This window comes from Rhinichthys klamathensis, unplaced genomic scaffold, assembly GCF_029890125.1.
Source record: "Rhinichthys klamathensis goyatoka isolate OS25496 unplaced genomic scaffold, OSU_Roscu_1.1 h1tg000029l_1, whole genome shotgun sequence".
Lineage (NCBI taxonomy): Eukaryota > Metazoa > Chordata > Actinopteri > Cypriniformes > Leuciscidae > Rhinichthys > Rhinichthys klamathensis.
This window is the reverse complement of record NW_026606579.1, coordinates 3376704-3391878: the sequence shown is the minus strand read 5'-3', so window position 1 is coordinate 3391878 and position 15175 is coordinate 3376704. Positions and strand designations below refer to the sequence as shown.

Here is a 15175-nt window from a genome sequence, read left to right as displayed (position 1 = left end):
ATCTTGGGATTTTGTATAAAATATGTAATAAAATAATAATTAGAAGTTAAATTTGCATTATTGAATTTGCATTTAAATAAATAAATGTAAGGTTTAAATACATAATGTAATAATAAATATTTAGAAATTAAATGTACGTTTAAATAATAAATGTTGTAATAAATGAAAAATAGAAATTAAATACAATTTTTTTTAATAATTTTTTCAAAATATATAAATGTAATAAAATTTATTAGAAATTAAATGTTTTCAAATTAGAAATATGTAATAAATAAAATAATAATTATAAATTAAATTAGCATTTAAATAAATAAATGTAAGATTTAAATGCATAATAAATCTAATAATAAAATGTATTTAAATTGCATTTAAACAAGTAATAAATGTAAAAATAAATAGAAATTACATTTCAAACTTGAATGGAAACATTGCTAATGGCACAAATATGCAAAATACAGCTTCATGGCCAGTATTAAATATTTATGGCTGGCAAAAAGATAATTTTGGACCCTGTTTGCAGCCTTTCAGAAATCTGAGAATCGCATATATAATTCAGACACAATATAAAGAATGAAATGTGTGAATGTTCGGCTCTCGTCTGCGTGTGTTCCTGTAGGTGACGGGACCAAAACGGAAACATAAGAGTGATAAACCTAAAAGTCCTGAAAGTGGCTGCTCGTCTCCAGAGCCGGACCGACAGGACTCGTCAGGCAGCGAGAGTACGTCACACACACACACACACACGTCCTCAAACATGCCACGACGTGCCAAACACCTGATCATGGTCTTTCCTTCAGGGCACAAAAGCAAACACATCAGCCGCCTCCGGAAGAAAGGAACAGATCTGAGTGAAATCCAAAGTGCCATTGAGTCGATCAGAAAAACCCAGGAAGACATTAACAGGTGACGCCGCATGATCTCTAATAAATACTTACTTCAGAATCAACAACAACAATATTCACTTTTGTTAACATTGCCATCCAGGAGCGTCAACGCCCTGAGGAGTCGAGTGGCGAGTCAATCGACGACGGAAAGTTGGTTCCTCACTCACAGAGATTTCGCCATCGTCCTCTTCCTCATCTTCGTCCAGGTCCTCCTCAACTTCATCTTTAAGTAACGAGTCCAGGTCTCCTCAAACGGGAGACCCTTCATTCCTTTAGCACCACCTCACCACACATTCGGGTTTCATTCGTTCCGGTTTTTTTTATCAATTCGTATCGTCGGCTAATATCAGCCGTTGGTTGAAGTGCATTGTGGGATGTTTTAGAAATGACTGTTTACTTTTATTCTTCAAAAAGAGGAAATTCTCATCAGCCTCCAATGGTTTTAATTTATTTTATCACTGTTTTTACCCTCCATGAGCGGAGTGGAGGACGTCAGTCAATATACACACTTAATGGGTGAATATCATGAAATCTAGGTTAAAAAAAAAACTAAATGAAAAGCCTATTGATATGATATTTTAAGCACATTTCACCCCAAATTCTCATGACTGAAGTGCAAAAAAAACTTTTTCGTTACTATAATCCACAAAAAAAATGATATATTATTAAGTATTTGTACGTGATGGTATTTATTGTACTGCCTTTAATTTGTACTGATTTAAATAAAATTTGCGAATGGATGCATTATAGCAATGAGAATTTGGAAATGTTATGAAAGTGAATATGTCTTAATGCATTTTAGTCCTAAAACTCGGATGTTTTTTTATTTCTTTTGGGACTGAAATGTGACCTGAACACCCGAATATAAAACTTAAAGGTTCAATATTGCTGATGTTACTGATATTTTATGAACATTTTATTAAATGAATGAAGGATGTTGTGAGTCGAGGTCAAATTTTGTATTATTTAAAACTGTTCCGGGAACAATTTCATTCTAAATCTTCATTTTGAACAGCACACTATGTGGATCCTGCATTTCATACGTTCGTAAGTCGTGTTTAAAGGTAATAATGTTTAATTTATTTGAAGGACACTTGAGGAGCGTGTGTACAGTATCTCAAGCTTCACGTTTAATATTACTCGGAGGAAACAGTAGATCTAGGCGTAGTAAACCTGTAGCAGGGAATACTGTTGCGTACTTTTGTAGTTGCTTGACTCTTGTCTGCCAATGTTACATCAGACTAGATGTACGATTAACAAGCCAAATAGTCTGAGAGAGTAGATTTGTGTTAACGTCTCATCTGTACATAGTAAAGAACCCATTTGGTTTTGTACTTCTAATCTAGAGAAATGTGTGTTAGCCAGACGCCGTCACCCATATCCCCGTCACGTGTCTTTGTTCGGTCACCTGATCACTTGCACAGCGTCCAATCAGATGTTTGAATGTGCTCACGTCAACAATAACTACTAAAAGAAAAAAACCACGTGCCTTTACAGCCGGAGTCTGAGGGATTACACCCGACTGTTTAATTCCCACCATCGTTTGTCTTTATTTCTCACTCTGGAGTGAATGTGCCATACTCGATCTCGGAGACGTTTCCGGCTCGGCGTCTCACTGTGAGTTTTAGATTTCGTCCCGGAGCTCAAAGCTGCCATCGTCTGCCACCAAACCAGGGATCAAACTCTATATGTCACATGCACTCTGTTCAGTGTTCATCTCCACGTTGCACACTTCAGGCTTCTAGTTGAGGTCATTGTTCGTTTTGTTCACTTTTTTTTTTTGTTGCCCCAGGCTCTTTTTAAAGGTTTTTACTCCTGCTGATCCATGTTGTTGTTGTTTTTTTGTTCTTGATAATTTCCTGCAGCTGTCTCTATGTACAGATCATGCTTTGTTTATATTACAGAAATAAATTCCTGTAAGTTTATTGTCACCTGTGACACATCACCAAATAAATGGAAAAGACTGTACTATTGTTTCTCCTTCTTTTGCAGATCAGTATTGATTTTTATTAAATTGGTTTTGTGTAAAGGTTATTTTAGTTATGATTTTCTTCATTTAATTTCCAGTTGATTTATTTATTTATTTCATTTACACACTATCATTGGTTTTCGTTGTATTTATTTGTTTTATTTTGAATATGCTTCTGACTGGTATCATTTAAGCATTTTTAACTGTTAAATATCAAGTCTAGTGGGGTTGCTTATATTTGGTTGTACAGTTTTATAATATAATAAATTCTATATTTTTTATATTTGTTTTTATTATGGTATGATATATTTGATCACTGATATATAGTCTATATTTTTTATATTATTTTATGTTTATTTTTTAACATATATTTGACACAATACTCCTAAAAGAGTAGGGATAAAGTATGCAGATACCTGTGAGATTCTGAAGTGCACACATGATATTTTACTATGAGGTCACAGGAGAGGATTTGTGTATGGTAGAGAAGCGACTGATAGGTCACATGATGACAACATGATAAAGTATGTCCAGATTACATAGTACACATTTTATATTACATACAACATACTTTTATAGCAGTTGCAAAATACTTTCTCAAAACAATTACCTGTAATTTCAGGTGCAGCCTAAACTTCAAATCAAGAGAAGCAAATCCTTCAATGCATATGAAATCTTTCCGGTCTCCTGACCAGTTTTAGACGGTGGTTATTATTCTAGATCAGAAAGAAAAGCCTTGTTGAGCCGTCAGTATCAGTGAACTGAATCATGATGCTTGCTAATGAAAGTGATAGCTTGTTTTCATATGACGTCACGTCACTGCGTTGCCATGGCGCCGCGAAATGCAGTCAGATGGGGGGAGGGGAGCCAAGATGGCCGAGTGAGTAGACGCTTTCTACCGAGCTCTGCAAACTAAAGTTTTGGAAACGGTCAAACTCAATTTATTATCTCGCCAAGCACTACATTTTGTTTTCATAAATACTACAGAATCGTAAGATGAACGATTGAGTAATTTCCCCTCTTACATTGGCAGAGGTCACTGATTCGATTGCTCTAGTTACTCAAAAACAATAAATCCCCCGGCCGGCACTGACGGTTTAACCGCAGAATTTTACAAAGCGTTCTCAGATCTCTTAGCCCCAATTTTTACCACAGGTTTTTATGGAAAGTATAGAGATTTATACCCTTCCTCCTAGCCTCACTCAAGGGCTGGTTACATTGATTCCCAAGCCTAGAAAAGATGTGCTTTTTATTGACAGCTGGAGACCCATTTGTCTGCTAAACAATGATTACAAAATTATGGCGTCGATGTTTGCAATCAAAAGAAACTCTTGACACAATTATAGATGAATCCCAATCAGGCTTTATGAGAAACAGGCACATCTCTAACAATATTAGACTAGTATTAGATATTCTTGACTACTCTGACTTGATATCTGAAGATGGCTTCATCCTCTTCTAGATTTCTATAAGGCTTTTGATACAATAGAACACCCATTTATTTATCTGTTTTTAGAGAAATTTGGTTTTGGGACTTTTTCTGCAAAGCAATAAAAATCAAATAGCTCCATCATACTGAAAAATGGAACTTCCCCTAGATTTTATCTGGAAAGTGACATTCGATTTCCCCTTATCTCTTTTTACTTTGTACACAAATTCTCACAACTCGTGTCGGTAACAGTGCTATACAGGGAATTTCTATTGCGGGTAGGGATATCATCATCAGTCAGCTTGCTGACGATACCACAATCTTTAAAAAAAAAATGCAAGTCAGATACCTGTCGCCATTCAGGTAATTAATCAGTTTTCAGAGGCCTCTGGTCTATGCCTAAATATTAATAAATGTATTGTCTTTAAAAGAGTGTAACACACAAACTGTTTGCTACATTCCGATCAAGGAAGAAGTTACGTACTTGGGTATTATTATCTCTAAAGATCAGAAAGTTAGATGCCCATTACATTTCTCTCCAATTGTTAAAAAAAACTCAGAGCAAACTGAACCAGTGGTTGCAAAGGGACTTCTCTAAAAGGCAGAGTGTTGCTCACCAAGGCTGAAGGGATATCCCGGCTCACATACCCAGCTCTCTCTTTACACCTGGACAGTAAAATTTGTAAAGACATTGATGGAATGCTTAGAAAAAAAGTGTTGTTATGAATAATAAAGAATCTGGTAGGCTCAACTTTTTGGACTTTAATACTCTAAATAATACTTTCAAGATTAATTGGGCTAAGAATTTTCTTAAAAACCCATTCTCGATTTGGAATTTTATTCCCCACTATATATTCTCTCGATTTGGTGGTCTGGGCTTTATTTTGAACTGTAACTACAATGTGGACAAACTCCCTGTAAAACTGTCCACTTTTCACAAGCAGGTCTTTTTAGCTTGGTCTCTCATTTATAAGCATGATTTCTCACCTCACAGGTATCTAATTTGGAACAACAGAGATATTTTATATAAGAACAAGTCACTCTTTTTTGAAAATTGGGCAGTCGATCAGATTCTGCTGGTGGACCAGCTGTTTAATGGAGAGGGGCAACTTTTCTCCTATAGTGGCTTTTTTACACCATTTTTAATTGGGGCATTTATTTATTAATTTTGTTGTTTGGTGGCGGAAAAAAGTTTTTTTTTTTTTTTGAAATAAACCATTTTACATACAAAATAGGCATTGAACAAACATTAGGCTATTAACAATTTTCAGTTCTCAAAAGGCAGATGTAAACGTAAAAAAAAGAGATTTTAAACAAGGAGCATTACGATATTGTCTTTATTTTCTGAGTTGACAGATTTAAACAGCATCTGTTGTCTTTTTCTCAGCATAATATAAATCCAAAATCCCTTTCAATATCTCACTCTCATCAAACAGGGGAAATACATTCGAATACAATAGGATCTGTAGTAGATCCGTAACAATTTCAAAACTGTATTTCATTCCTTGTTATATAACCTTTGCCAAATTAACATGTACAGTATGTCTTTATACAGCTATCCTCAAATGATAAGTCTTTGAGTCTAATTGCATGAAGTTTCTTCAGACTTATTGGAGTCACAGACATCGTTTCAGGTCAAGATCAGTCTTTCCTCGCCACCTGCCTCGTTCTTCACAATCCGTTCATATTCAGCTCCAGAAAGCGTACTTTGAACGATGCTGTCTATGGCTTCGGCAGCAGGGGACGCACATGGTTGGTCATATCATTGTAGCAGAGCGCCAGATAGCTGGAAACTTGATCCCCAGGGAAAGTAATCAGCTGGGAACCCTGACGATTGATGCCCTCGTACAACACCCAGATGCCACCCTTCACTTTGTGGGAAGAAACTCTCTCACCGAAACCAGTTTCAAGAAGAATGGTTTCTTTGCGTAGGGTCACTCTTTTCCCTCCATAGTTCACGTGCTCAAACAGCATGATTTCAGGGTTGTTCAGGTCATCTGTGACCATCTTGAGGGAAGAAAACTTGTTTTTGTCAGCAAGGTTGATGTACTCTCCTTCCTCAAACACCCGCTGCTTTCCAGCTAAATTCTTGTCATAATACGCCACCCATGGTTTGCCAATGACTTGGAGGCGATGCTGTTGTTGAAGCCCTTCTCTTCTAAGTTGTGGATATCATAATTGAATTCAGAGTTTCTGCCATTGAAGCCCACTTCGCTATAAACAATGATCTTGTTCATTTTGAGAGACTCAAATGCAAGTGTTTTTGAAGCAGCTTCCTGTAGTTCTGCTGGGAACAGTGACTAACTTGGTGTGCAGAGCTGCCTTTTAAAGCACAAATACACCAAAGTGGGCGTTGGCTAGGTTATGACAGTACAGGACACACACACTCACTTACTCGCACGCGCGCAGTCATTCACTCACACACAGACTCACACACAGACACACATGGAAGCTGGAGCTGTCCTTCAGCAATCTGATCACACACACACACACAGAAGCTGGAGCTGTCCTTCAGCAATCTGATCACACACACACACACACAGAAGCTGGAGCTGTCCTTCAGCAATCTGATCACACACACACACACAGAAGCTGGAGCTGTCCTTCAGCAATCTGATCACACACACACACACACAGAAGCTGGAGCTGTCCTTCAGCAATCTGATCACACACACACACACAGAAGCTGGAGCTGTCCTTCAGCAATCTGATCACACACACACACACAGAAGCTGGAGCTGTCCTTCAGCAATCTGATGTGGACAGAAAAGACCATCCAGTTTGTTTCTTTTGGAGAAAGTTGAACTCAATATTCCTAATTCGTGGTTTAGAACTTGTGTGTATCCTATGACTGTTTATTGAGTTTTGTTATGTTTTGTTACTGGGGTCTTTGTGGGAGTCCCTGTCTTATGGGGAGGGGTGTGATGACCTCTGCTGTTGGTTTTGGGAATTGCTGTTCCCCATCCGTATCAAGAACCAAAGGTAGTTTTAGATTATTTTTTTCATGCGTGTGTGAGTTTATTTCAGTTTCAGTGTATTTCTTTTCTATTTTAGTTTTTTTTTTTATTCAGCTTAGTTTGTTATTTAGCTTTTTTTTTTTAAAGTATAGTTTAGTATAGTCTGCAGTCTAGTGTAATTGCTTTTTTTGTAGTTAGTTTTAGTCATAAAAACATTTTTATGTTTTTTTATTCAGATTTCATTGAACTAAAATCCTTTCATTTAGCATTCATTACTGATACCGTTTTGTGTAAATAATGTATTGGCGGTATCTGTGAATGTCAGATGTGTTCACTGTATCTGCAATGCTTTGTATTTACTGTAATAGCCAGCAGAGGGCGCTTCAAAGTAGTTGGTCAACGTGTCAGGTTTTTTTTTTTTTAAATAATGGTGGATTAGTATTTTAGGCATTTTGGTTGAGTTTGTAGAAGTTAGATGTAGTTGTTTTGGAGGGTTAGTGGGTTGAATGCATTCAGCCTGATGTACTAGTCTGGGTTTATTCACACTGGCGTTGAAGCTGAACAGCTGGAGCCGTCATTTAATCCACATGTGTGCTGATGCATGCTGGGATAGCAGCTTCCAGAGCGGTGGGCCATCTTCCCACCTGTCACTGAGATCTCATAACACTGTTGAGTTCACAGTGATGTCATAACCCTGGTGAGTTCACAGTGATGTCATAACCCTGGTGAGTTCATGTGGTGATGTCATAACCCTGGTGAGTTCATTGTGATGTCATAACCCTGGTGACTTCACGTGGTGATGATGTCATAACACTGTGAGTTCACAGTGATGTCATAACCCTGGTGAGTTCACATGATGATGTCATAACCCTGGTGAGTTCACATGATGATGTCATAACCCTGGTGAGTTCACATGATGATGTCATAACACTGGTGAGTTCACATGATGATGTCATAACCCTGGTGAGTTCACATGATGATGTCATAACCCTGGTGAGATTTGATGATGATGATGATGTCATAACATTATCATATGATGTCATGTCATAACCCTGGTGAGTTCACATGATGATGTCATAACCCTGATGAGATTTGAGTTTCACATGATGATGTCATAACCCTGGTGAGTTCACATGGTGATGTCATAACCCTGTTGAGTTCATGTGGTGATGTCATAACCCTGGTGAGTTCACATGATGATGTCATAACACTGGTGAGTTCACATGATGATGTCATAACCCTGGTGAGTTCACATGATGATGTCATAACCCTGGTGAGTTCACATGGTGATGTCATAACACTGTTGAGTTCACAGTGATGTCATAACCCTGGTGAGTTCACATGGTGATGTCATAACCCTGTTGAGTTCATGTGGTGATGTCATAACCCTGGTGAGTTCATTGTGATGTCATAACCCTGGTGACTTCACGTGGTGATGATGTCATAACCCTGGTGACTTCACATGGTGATGATGTCATAACCCTGGTGAGTTCACATGATGATGTCATAACCCTGGTGAGTTCATGTGGTGATGTCATAACCCTGGTGAGTTCACATGGTGATGTCATAACCCTGGTGAGTTCACAGTGATGTCATAACCCTGGTGAGTTCACATGGTGATGTCATAACCCTGTTGAGTTCATGTGGTGATGTCATAACCCTGGTGAGTTCATTGTGATGTCATAACCCTGGTGACTTCACGTGGTGATGATGTCATAACCCTGGTGACTTCACATGGTGATGATGTCATAACCCTGGTGAGTTCACATGATGATGTCATAACCCTGGTGAGTTCACATGGTGATGTCATAACCCTGTTGAGTTCACAGTGATGTCATAACCCTGGTGAGTTCACATGGTGATGTCATAACCCTGTTGAGTGCATGTGGTGATGTCATAACCCTGGTGAGTTCATTGTGATGTCATAACCCTGGTGACTTCACGTGGTGATGATGTCATAACACTGTGAGTTCACAGTGATGTCATAACCCTGGTGAGTTCACATGATGATGTCATAACCCTGGTGAGTTCACATGATGATGTCATAACCCTGGTGAGTTCACATGATGATGTCATAACACTGGTGAGTTCACATGATGATGTCATAACCCTGGTGAGTTCACATGATGATGTCATAACCCTGGTGAGATTTGATGATGATGATGATGTCATAACATTATCATATGATGTCATGTCATAACCCTGGTGAGTTCACATGATGATGTCATAACCCTGATGAGATTTGAGTTTCACATGATGATGTCATAACCCTGGTGAGTTCACATGGTGATGTCATAACCCTGTTGAGTTCATGTGGTGATGTCATAACCCTGGTGAGTTCACATGATGATGTCATAACACTGGTGAGTTCACATGATGATGTCATAACCCTGGTGAGTTCACATGATGATGTCATAACCCTGGTGAGTTCACATGGTGATGTCATAACACTGTTGAGTTCACAGTGATGTCATAACCCTGGTGAGTTCACATGGTGATGTCATAACCCTGTTGAGTTCATGTGGTGATGTCATAACCCTGGTGAGTTCATTGTGATGTCATAACCCTGGTGACTTCACGTGGTGATGATGTCATAACCCTGGTGACTTCACATGGTGATGATGTCATAACCCTGGTGAGTTCACATGATGATGTCATAACCCTGGTGAGTTCATGTGGTGATGTCATAACCCTGGTGAGTTCACATGGTGATGTCATAACCCTGGTGAGTTCACAGTGATGTCATAACCCTGGTGAGTTCACATGGTGATGTCATAACCCTGTTGAGTTCATGTGGTGATGTCATAACCCTGGTGAGTTCATTGTGATGTCATAACCCTGGTGACTTCACGTGGTGATGATGTCATAACCCTGGTGACTTCACATGGTGATGATGTCATAACCCTGGTGAGTTCACATGATGATGTCATAACCCTGGTGAGTTCACATGGTGATGTCATAACCCTGTTGAGTTCACAGTGATGTCATAACCCTGGTGAGTTCACATGGTGATGTCATAACCCTGTTGAGTGCATGTGGTGATGTCATAACCCTGGTGAGTTCATTGTGATGTCATAACCCTGGTGACTTCACGTGGTGATGATGTCATAACCCTGGTGACTTCACATGGTGATGATGTCATAACCCTGGTGAGTTCACATGATGATGATGTCATAACCCTGGTGACTTCACTTGCTTGACTTGGCAAACACCACTAACATATGCATTAATTAATGTTTTTTGGGTGAAAATATGGTTCACAGGATAATTTTTGTACTTTCTCATAACCATAAGAATAATTACTGGGTTAGAAATGTGAGTGTTGCTCATCGAATGGCCCTTGATGAACGAACACAAAGAATGAATCACGCTGTTCATTCTGACTGTATTGTCCACACAAAGCCTGAAATGCGTGAAGTGGATTCCTGATTTAGAACTGAACAACTGAGGGACTTTGAGAACGACGTGTAAGTGAATGTGTGAACTCTGTGAAAGACACAGGTGACAGTCTCTGCTCAGACTGATCACGTTCACTCATATCCGTCGTCTCAGAGGGACCAAATCCATGATGGAGATGAAACAGAGAGCTCTCTTTCTCGTAATAAAAGTCATTTATTTTGGGTCTGGATGCTTCCTTGGATATTTAGAGCGTTCCATCAGAAGATCAAATCCCACAATGCTGCGGTAGACCTAAATGTGCTCACTGGGAAGAGAGCTGAGCATTACTGCTGCAGAATAAGCGCTGGATCCACTTCTGTTTCAAGGAAAGAGTGTCAAGATAAAACTGCTAGGGTGTTGTTAGGTGGCCTAAATGACTAGTGACCAAATTTTTAAATGCTGAGCGGATGTAACTTGCATGTCACTGGTTAGTGACTTGGTATTAGTTTGTGCAAAATCAGTGTGTTTGCTTTACCAGGCTGACGTAAATGTGTGAAATAAGAGCGCTGGAGCTGTCGTGAGCGCCACGGAGTTGAATGTGCTTTCCTCAGACCTGAAAGTTAATCTTCACTCAATTATTAATAGTGAGGCGAGAGGTGGCACAGAAATGCGCGGTTGGGTTGATCTCCGCTGTCACGCCGAACCCCGCGAGTCTGTCATCTCTGAATCTTTGCCAGTCCAATAAATGGATTTCCTTCGCATCCATATTTGGAGCTCTCGACTCATTGTCTCCAGTGCCACCGTTGCTAAGATACCGTCTCCGACAGCATCTCGAGATGTTGAGGCTTTGGTCTAATCCCGCAGGACACGGAGACTTGAAACAGACCAAAACAGCTGGTCCCGCCGATGCCTACACGTGCTGGGAGAGAGAGAGAGAGAGAGAGAGAGAGAGAGAGAGAGAGAGAGAGAGAGAGAGAGAGAGAGAGAGAGAGAGAGAGAGAGAGAGAGAGACATGCAGAAGTGTTATTATGTAATCACATCATCACACACACGCAACCACATGCAGCCCTGCAACTTCCGTCATATGCTTTACATAACAGATGTGTCGTATATGACCAAAATACACCACAATAGCATAGTCATTTTACATCACACATTTTATATGATAATCTTTGGGGGTTCCAAATCAAAATAGAAATTTTATACATATAAAAATCATGCTGTTTTATGTTATCAAACCTGTTCCTGTTCACTGGGATTTACTCTCCTTGTATTTCAGCCCTGAGTTTCCTTAGTTCTGTATCCGCTATCATCAGTGTTAAGGTCCTTGCACACCGAGTCCGAAATGTTCGCAAGTTAAAAAATAAATACGATCTCACGTTGCCTCAAAAACTTTCGTCCGTCATAAAAACATTTTGGATCGGGTTCGATTTTCTGCGTTTTTCGCATCCGTGGCAAGCATTTTGAGAGGTGTTTTGACAATTCAGAGCCACCGAATGACGAATATATGAAAAAACGCATATGAAAATTTCGGGACCTTTAATGTGGTTGTGTTACGGTATTCTTGAGTTTTGTTTTGGATTTACTAAAGACTGTTTTTGTTCCGTACTCGTTTCGTCACGCGCTTCACTACAGCCATTCGTGACAACCAAATTGCATATTAAACTAAATTAAGGCATTTTTCTCCACAAGCCTGATGTTACAAATATGAATCTCACCAAGAAAACACATATAGAAGCTCTCTAAATATATAGTCTTAAAAGGTTAGTTCACCCAAAAATGAAAATGATGTCATTAATGACTCACCCTCATGTCGTCCCAAGCCCGTAAGACCTCCGTTCATCTTCAGAACACAGTTTAAAACCCCTTAAGTGTCTAAAACAGTAATATCCTATACTAAACCTAAACTAATCTTGACAAGCTATATATCATTTGAAAGCTTACAATCTCTAGTTTCCACATTTGGTGATTGATTTTCAAAATGAATTACAGAGGAGCCATTATTTATCAATTTGCATGTTTAGACCTTTATTTTGAAATAGTGATGAACATGAAAAATCATGAAAGAAGGGTAGAAACCTCAGTTTGTTTTCATGCCAAGAGTTCAAAAGATAGCATCCATTCAATTATTTTAGAAAAAAAGGTCTGAAATTGTTTTAAATATAAAGAAAAAAATGATAGATTCACCATTTGTGATGTGGCAGGAAGCTATAACGCACATATTGTTCTTTTTGTGTTTCTTAGAGGTTGAATTCATATCAAAATCTGCCAAACTTCTCATATTACTTCTGAATAGGATGTCTACTTCATAAATTGTATGAAAATTGTGGAAATAATGGTTCATATCATCACTCAAAACACATTTGGAAATGGAGGCGCCCTTATATGGGCAGTGATGGAGTCTGGTTGTGCCCTAGTGCCCAAACAAAATCTTACTGAAAGCTAATTTTTTTGAGATATCAACCTAAAATTTGAAACACAACTTGTTCAGATTTTTTACTTTGATTTTTTTTGCAGTTTTAGAGTCGCCCAGGTTTTGAAAATATATATTTTCTATAAAACATGAATAATTAAATTTTTTACATTGAACATTTTCATAAACTCAAACTTCTATAACTTTTTTTCTGTTTCACTTTCTTTATTTATTTCACTTCTACAAAAATCTGCCAAATGTCTTCTTTAACCAATCTTACGTCTATTTTCCAAAGCATTCTTGAATTACAACCATTTAAGTTTGAAATGTGCATTTTCATGTATATTCAAAAAAAGGGGGGTGAAACTTAAAGGGTTAAGATATTTTAGATTTAGTCCGAGAGCTTTTTGTCCCTCCATTGGAAATGTATGTACAGTATACTGTCCTTGTCCAGAAAGGAAATAAAGACATCATCAAAAATATCTTAAACTGTGTTTCCGAAGATGAACAGAGGTCTTACGGGCTTGGAACGACATGAGGGCGAGTCATTAATGACATAATTTTCATTTTTGGGTGAACTAACCCTTTAAGGTTAAATGAACTGTTCCATATTAAACGAAACCACTATATTTCATGTGTCATGTTTTCAGGGTTAGTTGCATTACAGACCTGGCTGCAACCCACCATGTGTGCGCTCAGAGATGGAGGTCACCAGGTCTGACCTCTTCTGTTTCTTCTCTTTTATCTGACCCTGAATAGAGTTCCCCACACATCCACGTCTCTTAAACGGGGGCGAGGGCGAGAGCTGGCAGAGAGAGCGCCGACTCAGCACAGTTTTTATCGCAGCAGAGAAAAGAAGTGCTGCAGCCGAGCTCTCTTTCAGCTCAGGGATTAAAAGAGCATTAACACGGACGTCTGTCACAATAGCGCTCTGCAGCGTGTGCACGCACGCATATACTTCAGTCTGTGGTTATTAAACATATATCTGACTGCGCTGGGCTCTTGTGATGGTTATAAATAGCGGATGAGTTGTTAAATGAGGTCATTATTAGCTGCCAACTGCGGTTTCGTACTCATAGAAATGAGCAGGATGTGAAGCATCCTCCATTTTGGTAAATTTAATATATATACAGTATATATATATATATATATATATATATATATATATATAACATGTAGGTGACTAAACCACTTTTGATTCAGTCATGCTCAATCATCCCTGTCAGCCTCATCTCATTTCAAGAAGCTTTTTGCTTAGGGTTAGTGATTTGAACACTAGTATTAAGTATTAAAGTTTTAAAACTTTGTGCAAAAGGCATGAATGGTCCCTTATTCAACAGTGCAAAGCTTGACATATGAGATAATAATACATTTTTTTAAGCTATTTGAACCTAAAGTTTGCATATGTGTTATGTTGAGTTTCATATTTGATACATCAGGCTCATATAGTGATATAGTGAGAATATGGAGGTCAAACTCAAGGAGGAAAAACACCTAAATTTAATTCGGAGACACAAAATAAAACATGCAATTTGCTGCAGATGATGATATTTGTATGGCCAGAAAGTACGATGAAATTCTGATAGCTTGTAATGTAACTCAATTAGATCTTTATAGCAGTATAACCAGAGTACTGACATAAAATGCATATAAATATCAGTCCCCACTCTTTCTGCCAATATCTTAAGATAATATTTAAGTGCTTAGATTTATATACTTGGATACAATGATTGAGAGATGAACAAATAAACCTTCCTCAAAAGCCTGATGATCATTTGATACAGATTTTTCTAATAAAAAAGGTAAACCCAAGCTACTTCAGTCCAGTAAGTGTTCATCTTAAAATGTAAAATTATTCTTATGTTTACTTTATAAAAGTCAGTTAAGATTTCACAGCAAAAAAAGACAACCGCGAGCTCAAGGTTGTACATTTGTACAATCACACTAAAGGCCTTTTACTTGATAACAAAAAATTATATAAACTATCAATCAGACGACAGAAGGCATGTAGATTGTGTGCAACGGGTTTATCTGCAAAGCTTTGATCATGTTGATAATTTAGAGGCCTTAGAAATGTGTGCATCAAATATGACACAGAAGGTTTTGTAAGGTTAAAAGAGATCTGAGTCGTATCAGAACACCTTG

At 38.3% G+C, this 15175-nt stretch overlaps 1 protein-coding gene and 1 long non-coding RNA gene across 6 annotated transcripts in view; one reads left to right on the top strand and one right to left on the bottom strand.

Moving 5' to 3' along the window:
- Nucleotides 1-1267, top strand: part of osbpl8 (oxysterol binding protein-like 8) — an 84934-nt gene extending 83667 nt beyond the window's left edge. For all 5 annotated transcript variants that reach the window (XM_056245300.1, XM_056245299.1, XM_056245302.1 and 2 more), the window contains 3 exons: nt 617-719; nt 798-903; nt 985-1267. In XM_056245300.1, the coding sequence (XP_056101275.1) occupies nt 617-719; nt 798-903; nt 985-1117 (342 nt within the window). In that variant the 3' untranslated portion in view covers nt 1118-1267. The remainder of the gene's footprint in view (nt 1-616; nt 720-797; nt 904-984) is intronic.
- On the bottom strand, nt 1212-1471 carry LOC130080037 (uncharacterized). Its single transcript, XR_008806645.1, has 2 exons — nt 1435-1471; nt 1212-1392 (listed from the first exon to the last, which is right to left on the bottom strand). It is a non-coding gene; the product is annotated as an uncharacterized LOC130080037 (long non-coding RNA).
- Between the last annotated feature and the right edge of the window lie 13704 nt (nt 1472-15175).